Source organism: Triturus cristatus, chromosome 12, assembly GCF_964204655.1.
Source record: "Triturus cristatus chromosome 12, aTriCri1.1, whole genome shotgun sequence".
NCBI classification, from domain to species: Eukaryota; Metazoa; Chordata; class Amphibia; order Caudata; family Salamandridae; genus Triturus; species Triturus cristatus.
Genome location: NC_140595.1, coordinates 813,532,020 through 813,549,409, shown reverse-complemented (window position 1 = coordinate 813,549,409; position 17,390 = coordinate 813,532,020). Strand labels below are relative to the sequence as shown.

At 47.9% G+C, this 17,390-nt stretch overlaps 1 protein-coding gene across 1 annotated transcript in view; it reads right to left on the bottom strand.

Annotated features, from left to right (window-relative positions):
* Positions 1 to 956: 956 nt before the first annotated feature.
* Positions 957 to 17,390, bottom strand: part of LOC146782954 (thialysine N-epsilon-acetyltransferase-like) — a 61,224-nt gene continuing 44,790 nt past the window's right edge. The window contains exons 3-6 of the mRNA XM_085639180.1: positions 12,140 to 12,223; positions 11,702 to 11,803; positions 5,147 to 5,187; positions 957 to 2,128 (exon numbers count right to left, since the gene is read on the bottom strand). Of these exons, the coding sequence (XP_085495306.1) occupies positions 1,958 to 2,128; positions 5,147 to 5,187; positions 11,702 to 11,803; positions 12,140 to 12,223 (398 nt within the window). The 3' untranslated portion in view covers positions 957 to 1,957. The remainder of the gene's footprint in view (positions 2,129 to 5,146; positions 5,188 to 11,701; positions 11,804 to 12,139; positions 12,224 to 17,390) is intronic.

Below are 17,390 nucleotides of genomic sequence, written 5' to 3'. Positions count from 1 at the left end.
TAACAATGTAGTGCTCCAAGGCTGTATTTACAAGTACCGAGTAACAACACATGTAACAGGGGGTGTCCGGTTACAAGAAGAGAAAAGGCGGTATTAAGGAGGGACTGCTAAGCCAATTGACTGATGAAAAGCCACCACTTGAAAAGGACAGTGACAGGAGCCAATTAGTAAGATGGACAGAAAGTGGGCAGGGCTTCAAGTTCATACCACAATAAAGCATGTCTCGAAGAGACAGTGCAAGCGCTGCCTATGCGAGACCTAAACATTTTATCTGTGAATTCAGTTTGTTAACACTGGATAAAATACAGTGCCTGCCCGATTTTCCGTGACACCAAAATGTAAAAAACACTGCTAACCATTGGTTTTCAGAATTTGTGAAAACACTGACAACTAGCCACTGGAAATCACACAAAAATAAACAGTGAAAAAGTAAAGCTTAAATATTTCCCAATTGTGCTTGGGGAGAGATTTGGCATTGATAAGAACCTGTTGCAGGTCACTTATTGGAGAGTGCCCACTAGCCACCTCCTTGTCTATTCCTTTAACCAGGCTGGGAGAGTCAAGTCCATTTCTCAAGGAGTCAGTATAGTGCAGGTGCACTGTCTTCACCTCAGTGTAAGCATTGATGAATGGATACCTGCACCTGTGCCTTTATGTGTGGATGTGAGCAGCAGAGAGCGGCACAGCTTGGGGTTTGCTGGGCTCTTCTGTTGCCATTTCTGGGAACCGAAGACCAGCAGTGATCTCCAAAATGAGGGTGATCTGCCTTTTGTACATTTGCATTTACCACAGATATATTTATTTACTCCTGCTATACTTATCTGTCACTATCGTTCACAGGTGCAAGACCTTTTTGCTTCTGTAGCAAGGCATCTTCAGCATCACAGCCAAGGCCAGAAACACTCACATCTTTTGTCTTTCTGTATTACTCTGTGAAGAAGCACTAAACCAAGAAATGAAATATGAATTTGTTGATTTTATGATTTTATAATGTTTCTCTGTATAATAAGTTCGGAAGGACAAATTTCCTTTACACTGAGCGCTAATAAATGATAGAGGTGAGATTGAGGCACCATATAAAAACATAATAATTGTTACAAAAGGTTTTCTCCGTTCTTTTGGCACTGATTGGCATTTAAACTTTTGGAGTTCCATATTTTTCAACTTGGATTTTCAAAATCCGATGACCGCAGCCATAAAACTAGGTTTTGTATCGAGGCTCCATTGCTCTGTTTAAAAAAAAAAATACTTTGAGGTTCCTGGTAGAGATCCCAAACGTCCCTGTTATGGGGTAACAAATATCCATGTCGCGAGAATTCTATGTCTATTGGTAAGAGATTGAAACAAATTGACAGCCAGTGCACATCCTTCTTGAAAGAGTGCAATGCTCTACAAATGCTGTGCACAAACTCACTTGTGAAAAACGATGACAAAACAGTACGCTGGGATGCACTAAATTTCCACTTTAACAAAAGGGTCTTCCAGGGCGAAAGTAATCTTAATGTTCATAAGATTTGCTGTGCGATCCTGCGATAAAAGTGCATGTTGTGGCATGTTCTGAGAAATGCAGTGCCGCTTGCATGGGATTTAAAACACTGTAAACAGAAGCCCTCCTCAGTGAGTCTGCCTCTCCACTTACTGTAGTGATAGCGTATTATCTAAAAACCTATCGTAGAGGGGAAGGCAAAGTTGTGTAGAATCCACGTGCACCGGATCCTGCGGCTCTCCGCGGACATTGCTATTGGTCATTGACTATGATGGCGGCTTTGAGTGCAGCGGCTGCTACTGACATAGGGTGGAATTTAACCGACAACACCAAACATGTTGTACTGAGTGCACAATCACGAATACTACCCACTGTCCACTTCCTGAGGATGACACAAACACACAAAGTACTCCTTTCTTCTTGCTCTCCTGTAAGCACCAACAGGCAGACCAGGAAGCACCATGTTCGCTTTCATTCGTCCAGGGCCAGTTTTCTTGTGGCCTCTTCTTCGAAGCGGAAGACCAGGTAGCCATGATCACTGGTCAGATCTCTGGCTCCATGCCGGCGGTAGAAGTCAATGGCTGTGTCATTCCAGTTCAGGACAGCCAGTTGGATGGCAGAACACTTGGACTCAACGCCAATCTGTAAAAAAACAAAAAAAAACAACAAGTTAATGTACATTGCTCTCTCTGGAAATTCATGCGAGTAAATGTAACTAAATTATTCCAGACGCGCTTCTTTGTTTTTAAATTATATTTGTATTGTTTTTCAAAAATAAATATTTTTTATGTAAATCAATGATGCAAAGTAAGTCAATTTGAATTACCACAAGCAAACAATGTATTATGTTGTTAAAGTACTTAGGATTAAGCAACCACAGTATAAATGCACATCTCTAATTTCTTACTAATCTGCGCCTAATGACGTACTCAGTCGCCGATTATAAAGAAAATACATCATATCTCGACTGTAATAAGTTATTTTAGTCGGGTTCTGACATCAGAATGCTGCTGCCAGAGCCAGCAGCTGAGGTGAAAGGCAGAGCAGCTCATGGAGAAGCCGTTTAAGGCAACAAAAATGAAACGTTGTTTTTCTATCTACTGCTCTATTTTTCTAGCTTACAGTGACCAGCAGAAAGAACATGATTCTTTTTTGCATTCCTTAGATAATTATAGAAAAGTCCTTCTGCATGTTTCTACACATTCTGAGTTACTGCAGCTCTTTTTTTTTTTTTTTACAATAACTGACTTGTATTGAACTGTTTCTAATATCTTTTTGCAACAAATATCTAACAGATAATTAATGTGTTTCATTTTGCATTAGAGGTTCTATTTTTATTCTTAATGTTTGCAAACATGCTCTCTCTGTCTGAAAGAGCTATGCACTAAGCGTGTAAGTGGTTTGTAGGAAAGATGATGGTGTGACCATATATTATATGAGATAACGTACCCCTGCCGTACATGATAAGCATATTGCAAGTCACCTCTTAGTTACATAACCGTAAGAAAGAATTTGGCCTTCGGCCTCCGTCCTCTATAAGGCTGTAGAACTCCTCAGTGACTTGTAATATCCTATAATGTACTGCTGGGGGTACTTTAGTCCTTATGTAAATGTATATAGTACTCTTAAATACCTCTCTTAAATGAATAAGTAGATTTCACATCGACAGCTGAACAACATGACATAATAGATGGAGGAAAGGGGAAGGGGACACATTTTTTGACTACGCATATAAATTGCACAAATCATTCTACGTTTCAATGAATTTTACTTCCTCGGTATTTCTTAAATGCACAATTCATTTATATTATTGATACTAACAGGAATTATTAAATCCAGCCATCTATCAATGGAGATGGTTTAGATTTCTGTACTTTTAAAATTAGTCTCTTGACTATCAGAAAACTATGAAATAATCAGCATCGCTGACTATGTTCCAATTTTAAATAGGATCGAAGCAAACTGAAACCAGTTAATATTGAAGCACTAGGTACATTAGATCCAACCACCATATCAGATTAATTCAATTCCATCTTTCAAAAAGATGCAACCCTGCTACAAGGGCAGGTCATGTGACCTGGTGATGCCTAAAAACATACTATTACAGATTTCTTGAAGCTAACACCAACTGGTAGATGCTGCTCTGTCCAGAGACTAATCAAATATTGTGCACTTCCTCTAGAGGCGATTTACTTACAGATAGAATTTCTAAGAATCAGTTTCAGCTATTTCTAGAGACATTGCTTAATTTGTAGAAAAAATAAAAAGATTGAAAACAAGTGCAGGAGCCCACCACAAGTGCCCCAACCTGGACTCCACCACCAGTGCCCCACCCTGGAGCCCACCACAAGTGCCCCAACCTGGAGCCCACCACAAGTGCCCAAACCTGGAGCCCACCACCAGTGCCCCAACCTGGAGCCCGCCACAAGTGCCCCAACCTGGAGTCCACCACAAGTGCCCCAACCTGGAGCCCGCCACCAGTGCCCCAACCTGGAGCCCGCCACAAGTGCCCCAACCTGGAGCCCGCCACAAGTGCCCCAACCTGGAGTACGCCACAAGTGTCCCAACCTGGAGCCCGCCACAAGTGCCCCAACCTGGAGCCCGCCACAAGTGCCCAAACCTGGAGCCCACCACAAGTGCCCCAACCTGGAACCCACCACAAGTGCCCCAACCTGGAGCCCACCACAAGTGCCCCAACCTGGAGCCCACCACAAGTGCCCCAACCTGGAGCCCACCACAAGTGCCCCAACCTGGAGCCCGCCACAAGTGCCCCAACCTGGAGCCCGCCACCAGTGCCCCAACCTGGAGCCCGCCACCAGTGCCCCAACCTGGACCCCGCCACAAGTGCCCCAACCTGGAGCCCGCCACAAGTGCCCCAACCTGGAGCCCGCCACAAGTGCCCCAACTTGGAGCCCGCCACAAGTGCCCCAACCTGGAGCCCGCCACAAGTGCCCCAACCTGGAGCCCGCCAAAAGTGCCCCAACCTGGAGCCCGCCACCAGTGCCCCAACCTGGAGCCCGCCACCAGTGCGCCAACCTGGAGCCCGCCACCAGTGCCCCAACCTAGAGCCCGCCACCAGCGCCCCAACCTAGAGCCCGCCACCAGCGCCCCAACCTGGAGCCCGCCACCAGCGCTGCCTAATGTTGAGGGTGCCTTATATCAACGCACAATTGGTAGCTTTTCTCTTAATAGGGTCTGTAAATACTAAATCTGCATGAAGGGCAATGCAAACCAGCTTTAGTTGGTGGTAAGTTGATTTCTAAAGCATCAGTGTGGTTAGGAGTGGCTCCCTCTCTGTGCTCGAGGGTGGGAGCAGTGGATTGCTGCGGCCATGATTGGGTTCAGTGCATTCTAATCCATTTACATTTTTCACACATTTTTATGGTTGAACTGTATGGCTTGGAGGCAGAGTAGCTGATGTTTGAAAAGGAATGTACCAGTGGCAGTAAACAGTCTAATGGCCTATCAAGACAGCCAGGGCTCTTACCTTGCTGGTGGGAGGTTGCAGCTTAGGAATGCAGCCTGCTCAAGCATACTGGTGAAAATACTTTTTTGAGCATCACAGAAAATTCCCTCAGACCACCCCACCTCCCACAGAAGAACCACTTCTCAATGGGTGATCCATACACTAAAGTTTGCAAATAAGCTAAAAAATCTTACCTTGGCAACCATTTTCATAAACTTCTTGCCGATTCCATGGCCTGCGAAAGAAAGGGAGCGGAGTTCAGTGGCAGTGGTATTTGAGCAAAGCGTTCATGCTAGGACTGAGAGATGGCAGCATTGAACTCGTGTAGGATGCTGGAGAGTAGAGGTAGATATGAGACTACGAAGACCAGAATGCACCCTGATGGCTAAGTCATGATACAATGAATGTGTGAGTCAAATGGCTTACATGAGGGCTGTGACCACTGGGACCTTTTTATGCATTTAAGTGAACATTGAAAGCCTTGGGTAGGACCCTCCGGTCCTTTTCCTGTGGGGAGACCTCCAACAGTGAAGACATCAATACAGAGAGTTAGCTCTTGTAGACTTCAAACCTTACACAATCTAAGGCCATGGCACTAGTGCAACAGGATTTAGGGGGCATGATCTGTTTTTCCACATATAAAAGCAATTGGGTGTGGCAAAAAAAATAGATCCACGCTGTGATAAAACGACAAGATTCTATGACTCACAAAAAGGCAGTAACAGCTGTGAAGGTGAAGCCAGAGCTAAGGAGAGTCTAACTGTAGTGTATGTAAAGGAAACTGCGTATATGGCCTGTGGGTCCTTTTCAGGGCAAAAAATCAGGAGAAAACCAGACCTGGGTTGCTTGTGTTCTAGTTCAGGGATGACCTGGCCTGGAGTTCGGGCTGGAGTGTCCCCATTGGAGCAGGGTCAAGACTGCTTATGGCTGGCTCCAAACTGAGGTGGCACGGTGAGTGAAAGAACCATGAGTTGGAATGGTACCCCGAACAATTGCCAGTGGTTAGACACATTGTAAGCATCCTCCCATCACCTTTTGTGTGTTTGCTCCTTCTTCTTCCCCTTCTAAAAATCCACATTAGCAGGCAGTGTATGTAATTGCAGAATGATGTAGATATTAGCGCCCCTTTTACCACCTCTGCTGCTTTACTCTTTCCTATTAGCCCATATTTTCAAGATCGGCGTTATTGTTTTTTCTGTATTTCTGTATGCGTACATTGTTTCAAAAGGCTCTACAGAGACAAAAGTCAGCACTGTGTAACCACAATGTACAACAACTAAACAAGGAATCAATTATTTAGCGACAATAGTGTTTCAGCTTGAGACTATAGTAGGCTCAGATGCGATGTTCTTCTGCCATCTAGTGGTTTGGTGCGGAAAAACGTGCTGAATTAAAACCTATTTTGAACGTTGGCTGCCATTTTCCTTCTACTCAATTTTCCTCCATTGAGCCCAGACGCATGCGCAATGCCGGATACCGAAGATTCCATTTCTTTACAGACTAAACTGCGGCACACGCACTATTTTATGCGTGACTGGGGGTGAGTGTCTGAAAAGTTTCAGCGCCCCGTCCATCATCTCCTTGTGTTTGCCTTAGAACCCACTCTGCTGGCTTAGGCAGCAATGCAAGGAAAGCATTCCTCCGTTCCAAGGACTTTGGTTATATAAATTCCTTGGGCCAAACTGCTAATTTCTCAGAAATTGGTGTCACGCCATGAGTGCATTTCGCAGCGAGTACATCTGTTTAACTTTACGCAGGCAGAGTGTGAGTGCATACCTGACTGGGGCTCTCCTTGGAAAAAAACATTCCACACAATTTAGGCTCTGATTATGAATCATGCAGACTGGGAGTACTGTATGCAATTACGCTCCGCCTACTCGTGAGTGGGCCAGTGTTCCTGGACGAGATTTTCCCGGATTTTGGAACACCAGACGTGGATTTAAATCCACCCGGTAAAATCGCACAACAAGGCTTTGGTTGCATCAACAATCAAGCATCGTCTTTAAAGGTTTTTGTTTCCCACCCCAAGCCACTGGGAGGTTCCACCTACATTTACCTCCTTTTCATTTTAAAGCCCATGAAATTGGGAATTCTATGCTGTTTCATGACCCATAATCCCAGTCCCACATGTTATTTCCTTATTCCATGGGATGCAGCTCGTAATACGATGGTGTGGTGTTACCGCACAGTAACACACATTTTGTATGCGGATTTACCACCCAACGAGTCCTATGCAACTCGTAATCGGCGTTAATGGTGCAAGGGTTAGACATCTGAATTACCTTATGCCAAGGATTAACAGAAGTAAAACATGAACAACTGTGCCATGGGGCGTGTTTTGGTATGCCAACTTAAGTTTAGGAAAATAGGTTTCAAAGAATTCTGAGTGTTCTCGCAATCTGTGGCAAGCTACATCATTTGTCAGATGTTCATTTTCTACCTCGTTTGATGAATCTGGCACGGTTTTTAATGTGGATCACGGCTTCTTTAAAGGAGTGGGTGTCCACCCAATGATGCCTTCGCTTGCTTGTGGACAGAAAAAAGTTCCAAGTAGGGTTGCTTGAAAACAACACTTTTACACTACTTGAATCTGATCGATGCTAGACATGTTCTGCTTTTCTGCCCGAGCTGCAGGGGCTCCCCTCAGCACAGTACTCTGGTCTGAGAGCTCCTGATTAAATCCTGAGGGGGTCCCTCCATGTCCCTTGCAGGGGCGGGGGGTCTCACTGCCACCAACAAATAAACATGCTGGTTAATAACCAATGCCTGCCAGAAAGGACAAGTGGGGTGATTTGGAGCACACTGCTTATGAATGTAATACATATGTGTCATGTTCTTAAACAATCTCCCATTGTCCGTGTAGCACAAATGTATTGAACTTGTTTTATGTAAGCTATAATGAGAATATTTTTCTTAACATTCACAATAAGGCTAATATGGATGAGGAGTTGCCTGTTCATTTAGGATGATTTATTTTTTATATCGGTATTCTGCTTGCCTCTTTGATTATAATGTGTGCCAGATTGTATCTAGTTTATAACTGGTTTTTATCATGGTCTTTTCACACAGGTGAAACGTGACACTGGGTGGTGACTGCGGATTTGCGTATGATCACACGAGCTAAGGATGGGAATTTATAATGCATGAGGTTGGTTGATGCATGCCGGATAACTTTATCGTTTTCCTGAAGAATTGTAATTTGTTCGTATTGTAATCTCATAAAATGCATGTGAGTTGATGGCTTGACATTTCCAAGGTTCTGTATGTATTTTTATTTGACTTGCATTCAATTAATGTCATCATACTATGCCTATGAGTTGATGTTGTGAGCACGCTGGGTTTTATTTTAGCCCCTTTGACTTTTGTTGTGTACTTGAAGCATGACGCCCACTTGGGCGACTTGGTTCGGACTACGGATGTTCACAATTCATCGCTTTACCATACGTAGGTTCAGACTTTGGTCTGTGGAATAATATCATGCAGGATAGCTGATGTTCTAACCGTATGCCTATTTTGCTTTGTGTATTTAGTTTGGTGACTTCATACATTGCATGACCATGGATGACGTTAATCAATGCTTACTTCTCCAGTTTGGAACCTACACGTATGTATAAGAATGTAGCCCACTGAGGCGATACCATCATGACCTGACACTTTTTATATGCATTTTCATAACCTACTTGGGCTGCGATCGACTGTGGCATAACTGCATGCTGTCTGTATACTCATGTATAGCCTATTTACTTTCCAGCGTAGAAAGCCTATTGTGCCTTAACAATTGGTTTACCGTCCAGGGCTCATGTGGCCCCAATGTATGGGCTGACGAGATGGAGGATGGATTTAGTTGGGGTAATATGTTATGCCCACTGGGGCTGGACATCTGTTTTGTGTTTTTTACATTCGGCGTGTGCAACCCATTATTTGGGTATTCACACATTGTTATATGGGCACCTCAATCTGGGCTCAAATATGGGCTGCGGTGATATTATGATCCAGTTACCAGCTATCAATTGCCGTTCCATATGATTGGTTAATTATAAGTGATAACTGCTTCTTGCAAGTATTTTTGACACTCTAAGATGGCTCCCGCAGTTACAAGCACTGTATTGTCCTTTGTTTGTATTCAAGTACCTATGATTCTACTTATGTCTTATATATATATATATATATATATATATATATATATATATATATATATATATATATATATATATATGATCCATCCCTGTAGCGCACCTTATTTGTATAGACAGTTCTATTTTTTTAAATCTTTTTTATTTACATTGCCCAGGTACATATAGCGTTATTCAGGTAATCCCACCCTTTCTTTAATATGATTTGCTGCGTTACATGCAGGTGTACCATCTGGAGGTGAAGATTTAATTGAGTAAAGATGAAACAAAGGGATATCCTATCGATCTGCTCTATATTCATACCAAGCATCATGTCGCTGGTCGGCCATGTCTGTATCCTCAGAAGGTGGCAGTGGTTCTGCGACTATGAGCTGGTCATAGTCGGTACAAATGGATGTGCAGGAGACATTTGAGGAGAGGTGCGGGTGGTATGATCTAGTCTGTTCATGGTGTAAATGGTGCTGTTTCTACCTGCTCCACTTTAGGGAAGGAGTATGCCCTAATATCTTCAGAGGTTGACCCACGAATGTTAGCCTCCATGTCTTGTGTGTTGGAGTAGTAGTGGAAGGAGGCTGTGCTACTATATGCCCCGTCATGAAATCAGTATATATGGTCATGAGCCTGTGCTAAGGTTGCTCACCCTCTTCAGATCCGGGGGTCGAAGTCTTGTTTTGTCCTCATCTTCGATGCCAACGCTGGCTCAGTGTCCTCGCAGACTCAAGGCCTGGATTTTTTCGGTATCAAGCTTCATCCAGCATCGAGGGACCTTTTCGATGCGAGACCATTTTGAGTACTGCGGTTACTTCCCATTGGTAATCCTTTTTCATATGTAGTTCCTTCAGCAAAGGCATGGTGCTGCCAGGGCCCATCCTTGCCCCAGAGCCAATGTTCCTTTGGCGGTCAGTCTTCGGAGGGAGGACCCCTCTTGACCATGAGTAGTGTCCTACTGAGGTCCACGGTGTGTGCCTCTGAACCTGTTACTCAACCTCAGAGTCAAAGTCACTGGAAGAGACATACATTGCTTCTCCTCTGTTTGCCATCTGCGCTACCAGGTAAACTCGTCTATTTGTTGTCGGAACTTATTGCATCAACGTCTCAGGCGACCACGGCGGATGGAGGCTCCGCAGAGTCCTGGTGCTGCATCAGGAAATAATGTTACCAACTTCTGTCTTGATTGTAGTCTGTGCTACCAGATGAACCCTCCCTTTCGTCATCGGAATTGAGTCCACTGTCATCATCAGTGCCACGGCATACGTAGACTCTGCAGAGTCGTGGTGCTGCATCGCGATATAATGAGCCAAGCGACTGTCCTTTTGATCTGAAGGCGGCCAAACAGGTGGCCTCATTGTGATCGACATAAATTACAGATGAGATGCTGGTCTGACCACAAGAATTTGCTGTAATAGCAACAGAAAAATTAACCTGGTGTGTTCTCCATTCTGTCGCCTATACCTCTTAGCAGAAAGAGCCATATCATAGTGCATGCTGGACACCATACCACTGCTCTGCGGTCAGTCTCAGCTCATGACACCTCTCACAGTATTTACATCAGACACACGCATTTGTCAAATGTTTTATCTTTGAGGAAGAGCAGGCACATAGAAGACAGAAAACATATGATGTAACAGGCCCCTCGATGCTCGCTATACCCTCGCCTATACTAGTCCTTTTTATATGAGCATGTCCCAGGCTCGTCAAACAATTCGATTTCGACCCTGTGGTTGTAGCGATGTTGTCTTGATGTTTTCTGTCGCAATGTTCTGATTCTTGGTTGAAGGTGTTCATATCGTCCAGCGCCAAGAGTAATGTTTTTCGGTGCACAGTGGTTGTGAGCTGTGGAAATGTCTGGACCCAATGGCAGAAAAATAAAACAATTTAGCGCAGTCTATAACCTGGTGCATTGTAGGTTTCAGGGACGGTATCATGGATCAGCTCAAAGCTGAAACACTGAAATTCCTTCTTCGAAGGAAAGCAATTTGCAATCTCTGAGCCCAAAACTAGCTGGCAGGAGTGTGCACAGCCTGTGACCTACAGCAGCACATGCTACAAACTGACACGATTACCTTGCCAATAGTCCACATTTACATAAACCCTGTGTGAGATAGAACCCAGTGCCATGGAGTTTAGGAGACAAGGGTGTAGAAACAACAAGGTGTAAGTCTATAGAGAGGGAGGGCACAACTTGTAAGGTTCAGGTATGATACTTTTTGCTAATGAAGCCTGGGTTACAGGTATGTTCTTAGCAGGAAGAGTCATATCATGGTGCATGCTGGACACCATACCAGGAGCAAAGACATCACTGCTCTGCGTTCAGTCTCAGCTCATGACACCTCTCACAGTATTTACATCATACACACGCATTTGTCAAATGTTTTATCTTTGAGGAAGAGCAGGCACATAGAAGACAGAAAACATATGATGTAACAGGCCCCTGGAATGCTCGAATTCTGACTGTGTTTGAAGTGTACATGTATTCATATAGAAGATGTGGCATGGCTTTTTGCTGTAATAATGACTGTATCCATAAACTCACTATTACATTATTACATGCAAGTTTGGCCATTTGAGAACATAATGCTGACCCTTCATGTCACATGCTCCCCATACTGTTCCTACCTCTGAATTCTGGCATGACGTAGATGTCTTCTAGGTAGACAATGCGACCCTTCCAGCTACTGTAGCTGAAGACAAACATGGCATGGCCAACAATGCTGAAACCTGAGGAAGAGCAACAATTAACAGTTAGGAAAGGGTGCGAAACATGTCAGCCACGCTTTATCTTTTTTCTTTTCCAATGTTCACTCACTGGCATGATATTGCAAACAAACCATACTGTGAATCTGGAGGTGGAGAAAGGTGGGCCATTTAGTGAACGTGGAAGTGAAAAGACGCCGCTTTGGTTTTCTTCTAACATACACTCTAGATCGCTCACATGCCCTGCTCTCCCCACCCTAATGTTTCTCACTCTCTGGCAGCCCTTTGACCTTTGTTGATTTGCCCTGGTCTATTTCTAATCAACAATCAAGGTGCTATGGAATGAATTATGTTCATTACCTTCTTTGCTTGTCTGTCCTGGGGGAAGTTCAGCAACCAGGCATCTGTAGGAAGGGTTGTCTGTGAAGCCATCCTCCTTCAACACTGTCAGAGAAAAAGGAAGAGACTTAGGAGGAGAAGAGAAACACGAAAGAGCGGCTGAAGGAGAGGTAAAATAGAAACAAGTCATGTGCATGGAAACCACTGTGAGGAACTGGCAAAAAGCAGGGAATACAGTCGTGAGGTGTTTACTCGCCCATCTGGAAGTGGAGGAGTGGAGCTTCTGGATGACCTCACTGGGTGACGATATTCTTAGTGGTGGATAGACTAGCAGCTGAAGATGTTTCCCTTGAGAAGTAGGTCCTAGCGCGGAAATAGTGCTTGTGTCTGGCCTCCTTTACTCTGATTCTGTGAGCCATCCGTGATCTACTCATGTCACTTACCTTACTGTGTGCACCCGAATCAGCGAGAGAGAGTGAGCGTGAACGAGAGGGGGCGAGCGGCAAGAGGTGGTGTTGCTCAGCGCAGTGTGGTGCTGAGCAGCCGTGCAGCCCTAGTGCCTTGCCGGAAGCGCAGTGAATGCCCAATTGTAATGGGGGCCGCGGTGGCATAGAACAACGGATGGACCTGGGCAGCCACATGCCTCCGCCTTGCTGATGTTGAGTGTCTGTGGCGGCTTAACACGCAGAGTGTGTGGATCCTCTCTTGCCTGGCTTGGGGCCACTGCCGACTCCGTCTTGAGGCGGTGTGAGGACGGACACTCAGTGCTGATCTTCACCCGTGGCATCCGCGGACAGGAGCAGGGATGTCACTTGACGTAGACTGCCGACGCTTGGGGATGGACGGTCGCCTGGGGAAACGTAGGGATGATACGCGGCTCGCGCTTGTTGCGGCTTATGTTCGGTTCACCCGTGGAGCTGTATCCAGGGACGTCGGTCCGCCTCGGTGGCTGTCTGGTGTGTCAGGGTGTGCTCTTGGCTGCTGGGCGAGTCCTTGGTCTTCTCCCTTTTGTCGGTCTATTCAGCCCACCTGTGTTTATCCGGTTTTCAGGGTGACAGGGCTGTCACTCTTCTTTCATCGAGGGCGCTGCGCTTAGACCTCGAGGCGGCGCTGTCATGGCACCGGCTTCTGCCTTCGCTCCGGCGCGCTCCTTGCTTGCTGGGCGACGTGACGTCCAGTCGCGTGTCGCTGGCGTTGGAGCGCCTGTTGCTGTGGCGGCCTGCCACGTGGTGTGTGCGACTCCTCTCTTGCCTGTCATGGGTCACTGCCGACTCCATCTAGAGGCAGTGTTGAGGAGGACACTGTTGCTTTCGGGCCGCTGGGGGTGCGACTCCTCTCTTGGCACCAGTTTCCCTTGCGGCTCAAGGTGTGGCAGCTACCTGGAGACTTTGCTGTCCTTGAGAGTGTCCTTGCTACTCTCACTTGCAGGGGACAGAGGGCCACTCTCTGAGCATTCCTCTCTGAGGGCACGTCTTGCTGGGCCTGGTGTAGTCTGTCTCAGCAGTCTTCCTTGTGGTGGGGGTGCGCACTCTGGGATCTATTGACTGCTGTTGCCGCCGCCGGTTGGTTAGCAGAACGATGTGCTGTGCTCTGGTACTGCTGGTCTGTAGGGTGCAGTGTAGCCACACTTGACGCTGACCTGCTGACGTCGGTCTCTGTGGGCGGTCAGCGCGTTGGACCACTCTTACGATATGCCGGTGTGGACCTTCCTGCTTGGATCACTTAGCAATTTCCTTTCGCTGATCCTGCCACTTCCTGCGGGGTAGTAGAGTGTCAGGGCCTCTCCTCCGGCCTACGGTGCTGCTAGGACTGACGGTCGCGGGGTGCGCTGGCTATCCCTTCTGGCCAGGCAATACAGCCATCCCTCAGAGCATAGCGTCTGGGGAGCTGTTAGGTGGCGCTGCAGCCATTGTGGTGGCCTTCCCCGATTGCCGTAGACTTTGGGTGCAGGACGAGCTGGTGTGGGGCTCTGTGCACTGACTGTTTGTCGGTGGCTACAGTATGGGAGCTGTGAATACCGTGGGGTGTACTTGGTGCCAGGGTGCATTGAGCTGCCCCTGTTACTCGTGTGGAGGCCCGAGGCATTCCTTGCAGCTCAGCCTTGTTCAGCCTTATTCCTAGGCGCAGCGGCTCTGTGGGTGGATGTGCTTGGATCCCCCTGTCCTGGTGCATTTGCCGTCCTGTTGGGTTTTGCACTGCAGGCTGTTTCCCCCATGTGTTCTGGGTTGGTGTGGTCGCCGTACCACCTGCGGCCGCTAGGTGGCAGTGTAGCGCTTCAGTGAAGTCCGGGCAGCCCTTCACATGCTGCTGGCCATGCCGTCTCAGGGGCATCGTGTATGCAGGTGTCTGTGAGCCTGTTTGCAGAGTGAGCAGCGCGGAGAAGGTAGGGCAGCTTCCTTTCTTCCCCCAGGATTATTATGGGCTCTTGCGGGGACACACGCTGACTGGAGCAGCGCTGCTGGTGGCAGGCCTCTGGGGACGTGTGCGCGTGGGGGCCAACCCAGTGGTGCTGCGGGTGCAGAGGCTGTCAGTTGCGGAGTCGCTCTTGCTGGGGGTTACCTCATCTCTGTCCTTTGTGGAGCGCCTCATTCTCAGCATGGCGCGGTGCGTGGCCCTACTCGTTTCACTGGGCCGGTATTGGGACCTTTTGTAGAGTCGCTGACTTGCGGCGGCAGTGCGGCTGCAACGCTCATGCCGGCTGGCAGGGCAGCATGCTGCTGCGTGTGCTTTTGCTTGTGAGCGAGTAGGGTAGGCTTACGGAGTGGCTCAGGCAGGCAGCCGCGAGGTGGCGCTGCCTGCAGTTTCACCTGTTCGCTGGCTGAGGCGGCCTCCTTCTTCATCGCAGGCGTTGGGGCGTGCCGCGGACAACCGGCGCAGGGCCTCCTGCGACGTTGGTGCCTTGTCTTTCTGTGGCACCTCCACTCTGGGCCGCTGTCGGCCAGCAGGGACTGTCCGGTGCCTCTGGCTGCGTGGTAAGAGGGAGCGGGGCGGGGCGTGGCCTTGAGCGTCTCCCTACCGCTGGATGTTGGGGGTCACAGGACTGTGCTACTGTGGAGGCGGCCGCCTGGGCGCAGCTGCGGGCACATTTCGAGCATTGTAGGGAAGGGTTTGTGGCTCTCCCCGGGACTCGGGGGGGGTTGCTGAAGGCAGTTCCTTCTCTCTTCGCTCGCGGTGCAGACACGGAGGGCGGGACAGCCTGAGGACGCTTCGGGGCTTGCAGGGGTTTCCACTGACCTCTCGCTGTTGGGTTGGCCGGCACCAGGGTTGTAGCGGCGGCAGTGTGTGTGTCTGCGGGCACCTCCCCAAGACCTCTTCCATGACGCCGGTTCAGGCACACGGTGTCCTCCGTAGCACGGCCATGGCTGTCGTGTTGGCAAGGGGGCCATGTGCGAGCCCTTGTGCAGACAGCGCTGATCCTTTCGGGGCTGGGAGGCGGTGACTGGGTGACACGAGGGGCTCAGTCTCCTCTGCAGTCGCAGGTGGTTGTTGACGGCTCGCCAGGCTCATTTCCTCCCCCACGAAGAACGATGAAAACAGAGCGGCAGGCATGCGGGGTTAGCTACCCGCCTCGTCGCCAATGTGGTGTCGGGCCTCAGGCCCGCATCACACATATGATGGACACAGACACCAGGCGAGGTAGTGTAGTAACTGGCCACGAGCACGTGCACTTGGGCCCTTTTATTGATGGGGCCACGTCACTCGTGGCACCCGTGATGGATGGGTGTGGGGGTGCAGTGTTTCCAGCCTCGAGGAGTGGCTGGTATGACAGCTTCCTGCGGGACACTAGAACGTGTCTCGCAGGACACTACAGTAATCTTCCATCTATTTCCTACAGGCCTGTTCCCCCACGCCCCCCTCGCCCTCCCCCAAACCGCCCTTCCTGCACCAAAGCAGCACAGATTTCAGATTAATTGCAACAAATGTTGTGTTGCAACATTTATTTCTGTGGCTAGCTCCGGGAACGTGTTCCTCATTTGTCTGGTGGCGTGAGCTATCTTTGTGTACTGGAGGGAGTGCCACGTGCCCACTCCCTGCGCAAAAGAGAGAAAATACTTAGAAATACTTCACCCAGCCTATGACAACCTCCCTGCCTCCACCTAGCAAGCGACATGCTCTTCGGGGACATCTTGTGAATTTTTGGGGTCCCTGGGCCAACATATTTTGGGTGCCCCTGCTCTGAACAGCTTTGCATTTATGTTCCAATTTCAGCTGTCTCGTGCTCTCTTTGGCCGGGTCACTGACACTGCACAGACACATTCAACCAAAGTCTGTTTAAAGACAGTGTCTTGTGTTTTAATATTGCACAGCAGCAGCAGCTCACTAATATTACTGCACATAATCTGTGACACCTTCCCATTTCTCATATGTGAGGTCATTTTTTATCTAAAATAACTTTTTTATAGATGTTGCATGAAACATAGAATTAGCATTTCTCTGCAAAATGTCTGTAATAGACTCACACATCACCCACATTAAAAATGAATGAAAGGAAAATGGTATTTAAAACACTGTTTAACAATTATTCAAGGTCAAAAGGGCAAGACTCTCTCAAGGGCCCCCTGAAAGGCTGGGGTGGGGGGGGGGGGGGAGCAATACCAAAGAGGATGATGGACAGAGCGTTTGAGCAAATCAAAACACTCACCCCAGTCAACTGATTTGGGTTTAATCCATCATCATTCTATAGCTCACTCCACCACCCCAGTTCAGACATGGCCATATGCAAATCAGTCTAACCCTGTGCCTCATGGGAACAGTCCAGCCCGAACTGCCAAGCCATGTCTTCCCTGGACCGGTAACAAGCATCCTGGGACCGGTTTTGGGTTCATAACCCTCAGCAGCCAGGCTATCTGGAATCCAGTGGCAAAGTGAGCAAGGGACCCACGTCTGGGCATACCCTGCCATCTTAGGGCGAATAAAGCGATACCAAAGGGGATGATGGACAGCGCGTTTGAGCAAATCAAACACTCACCCCCAGTCAACTGATCTGGGTTTAATCCATCATCATTCTTTAGCTCACTCCACCACCCCAGTTCAGACATGGCCATATGCAAATCAGTCTGACCCTGTGCCTCATGGGAACAGTCCAGCCCAAACTGCCAAGCCATGTCTTGAAAGGCTGAGGCCTGAGCCAGAGCTCACTTTGCCCATGCCTTAAAACATCTCCGATTAGTCATATGTGTGAATGGCTTCATAGACTGCAATGGAAATTCTAGCGAGAAGGGGTCTTTTGAGTACAGTGGTCACAACCCTTTACCAGACCGCAGCCAATTGT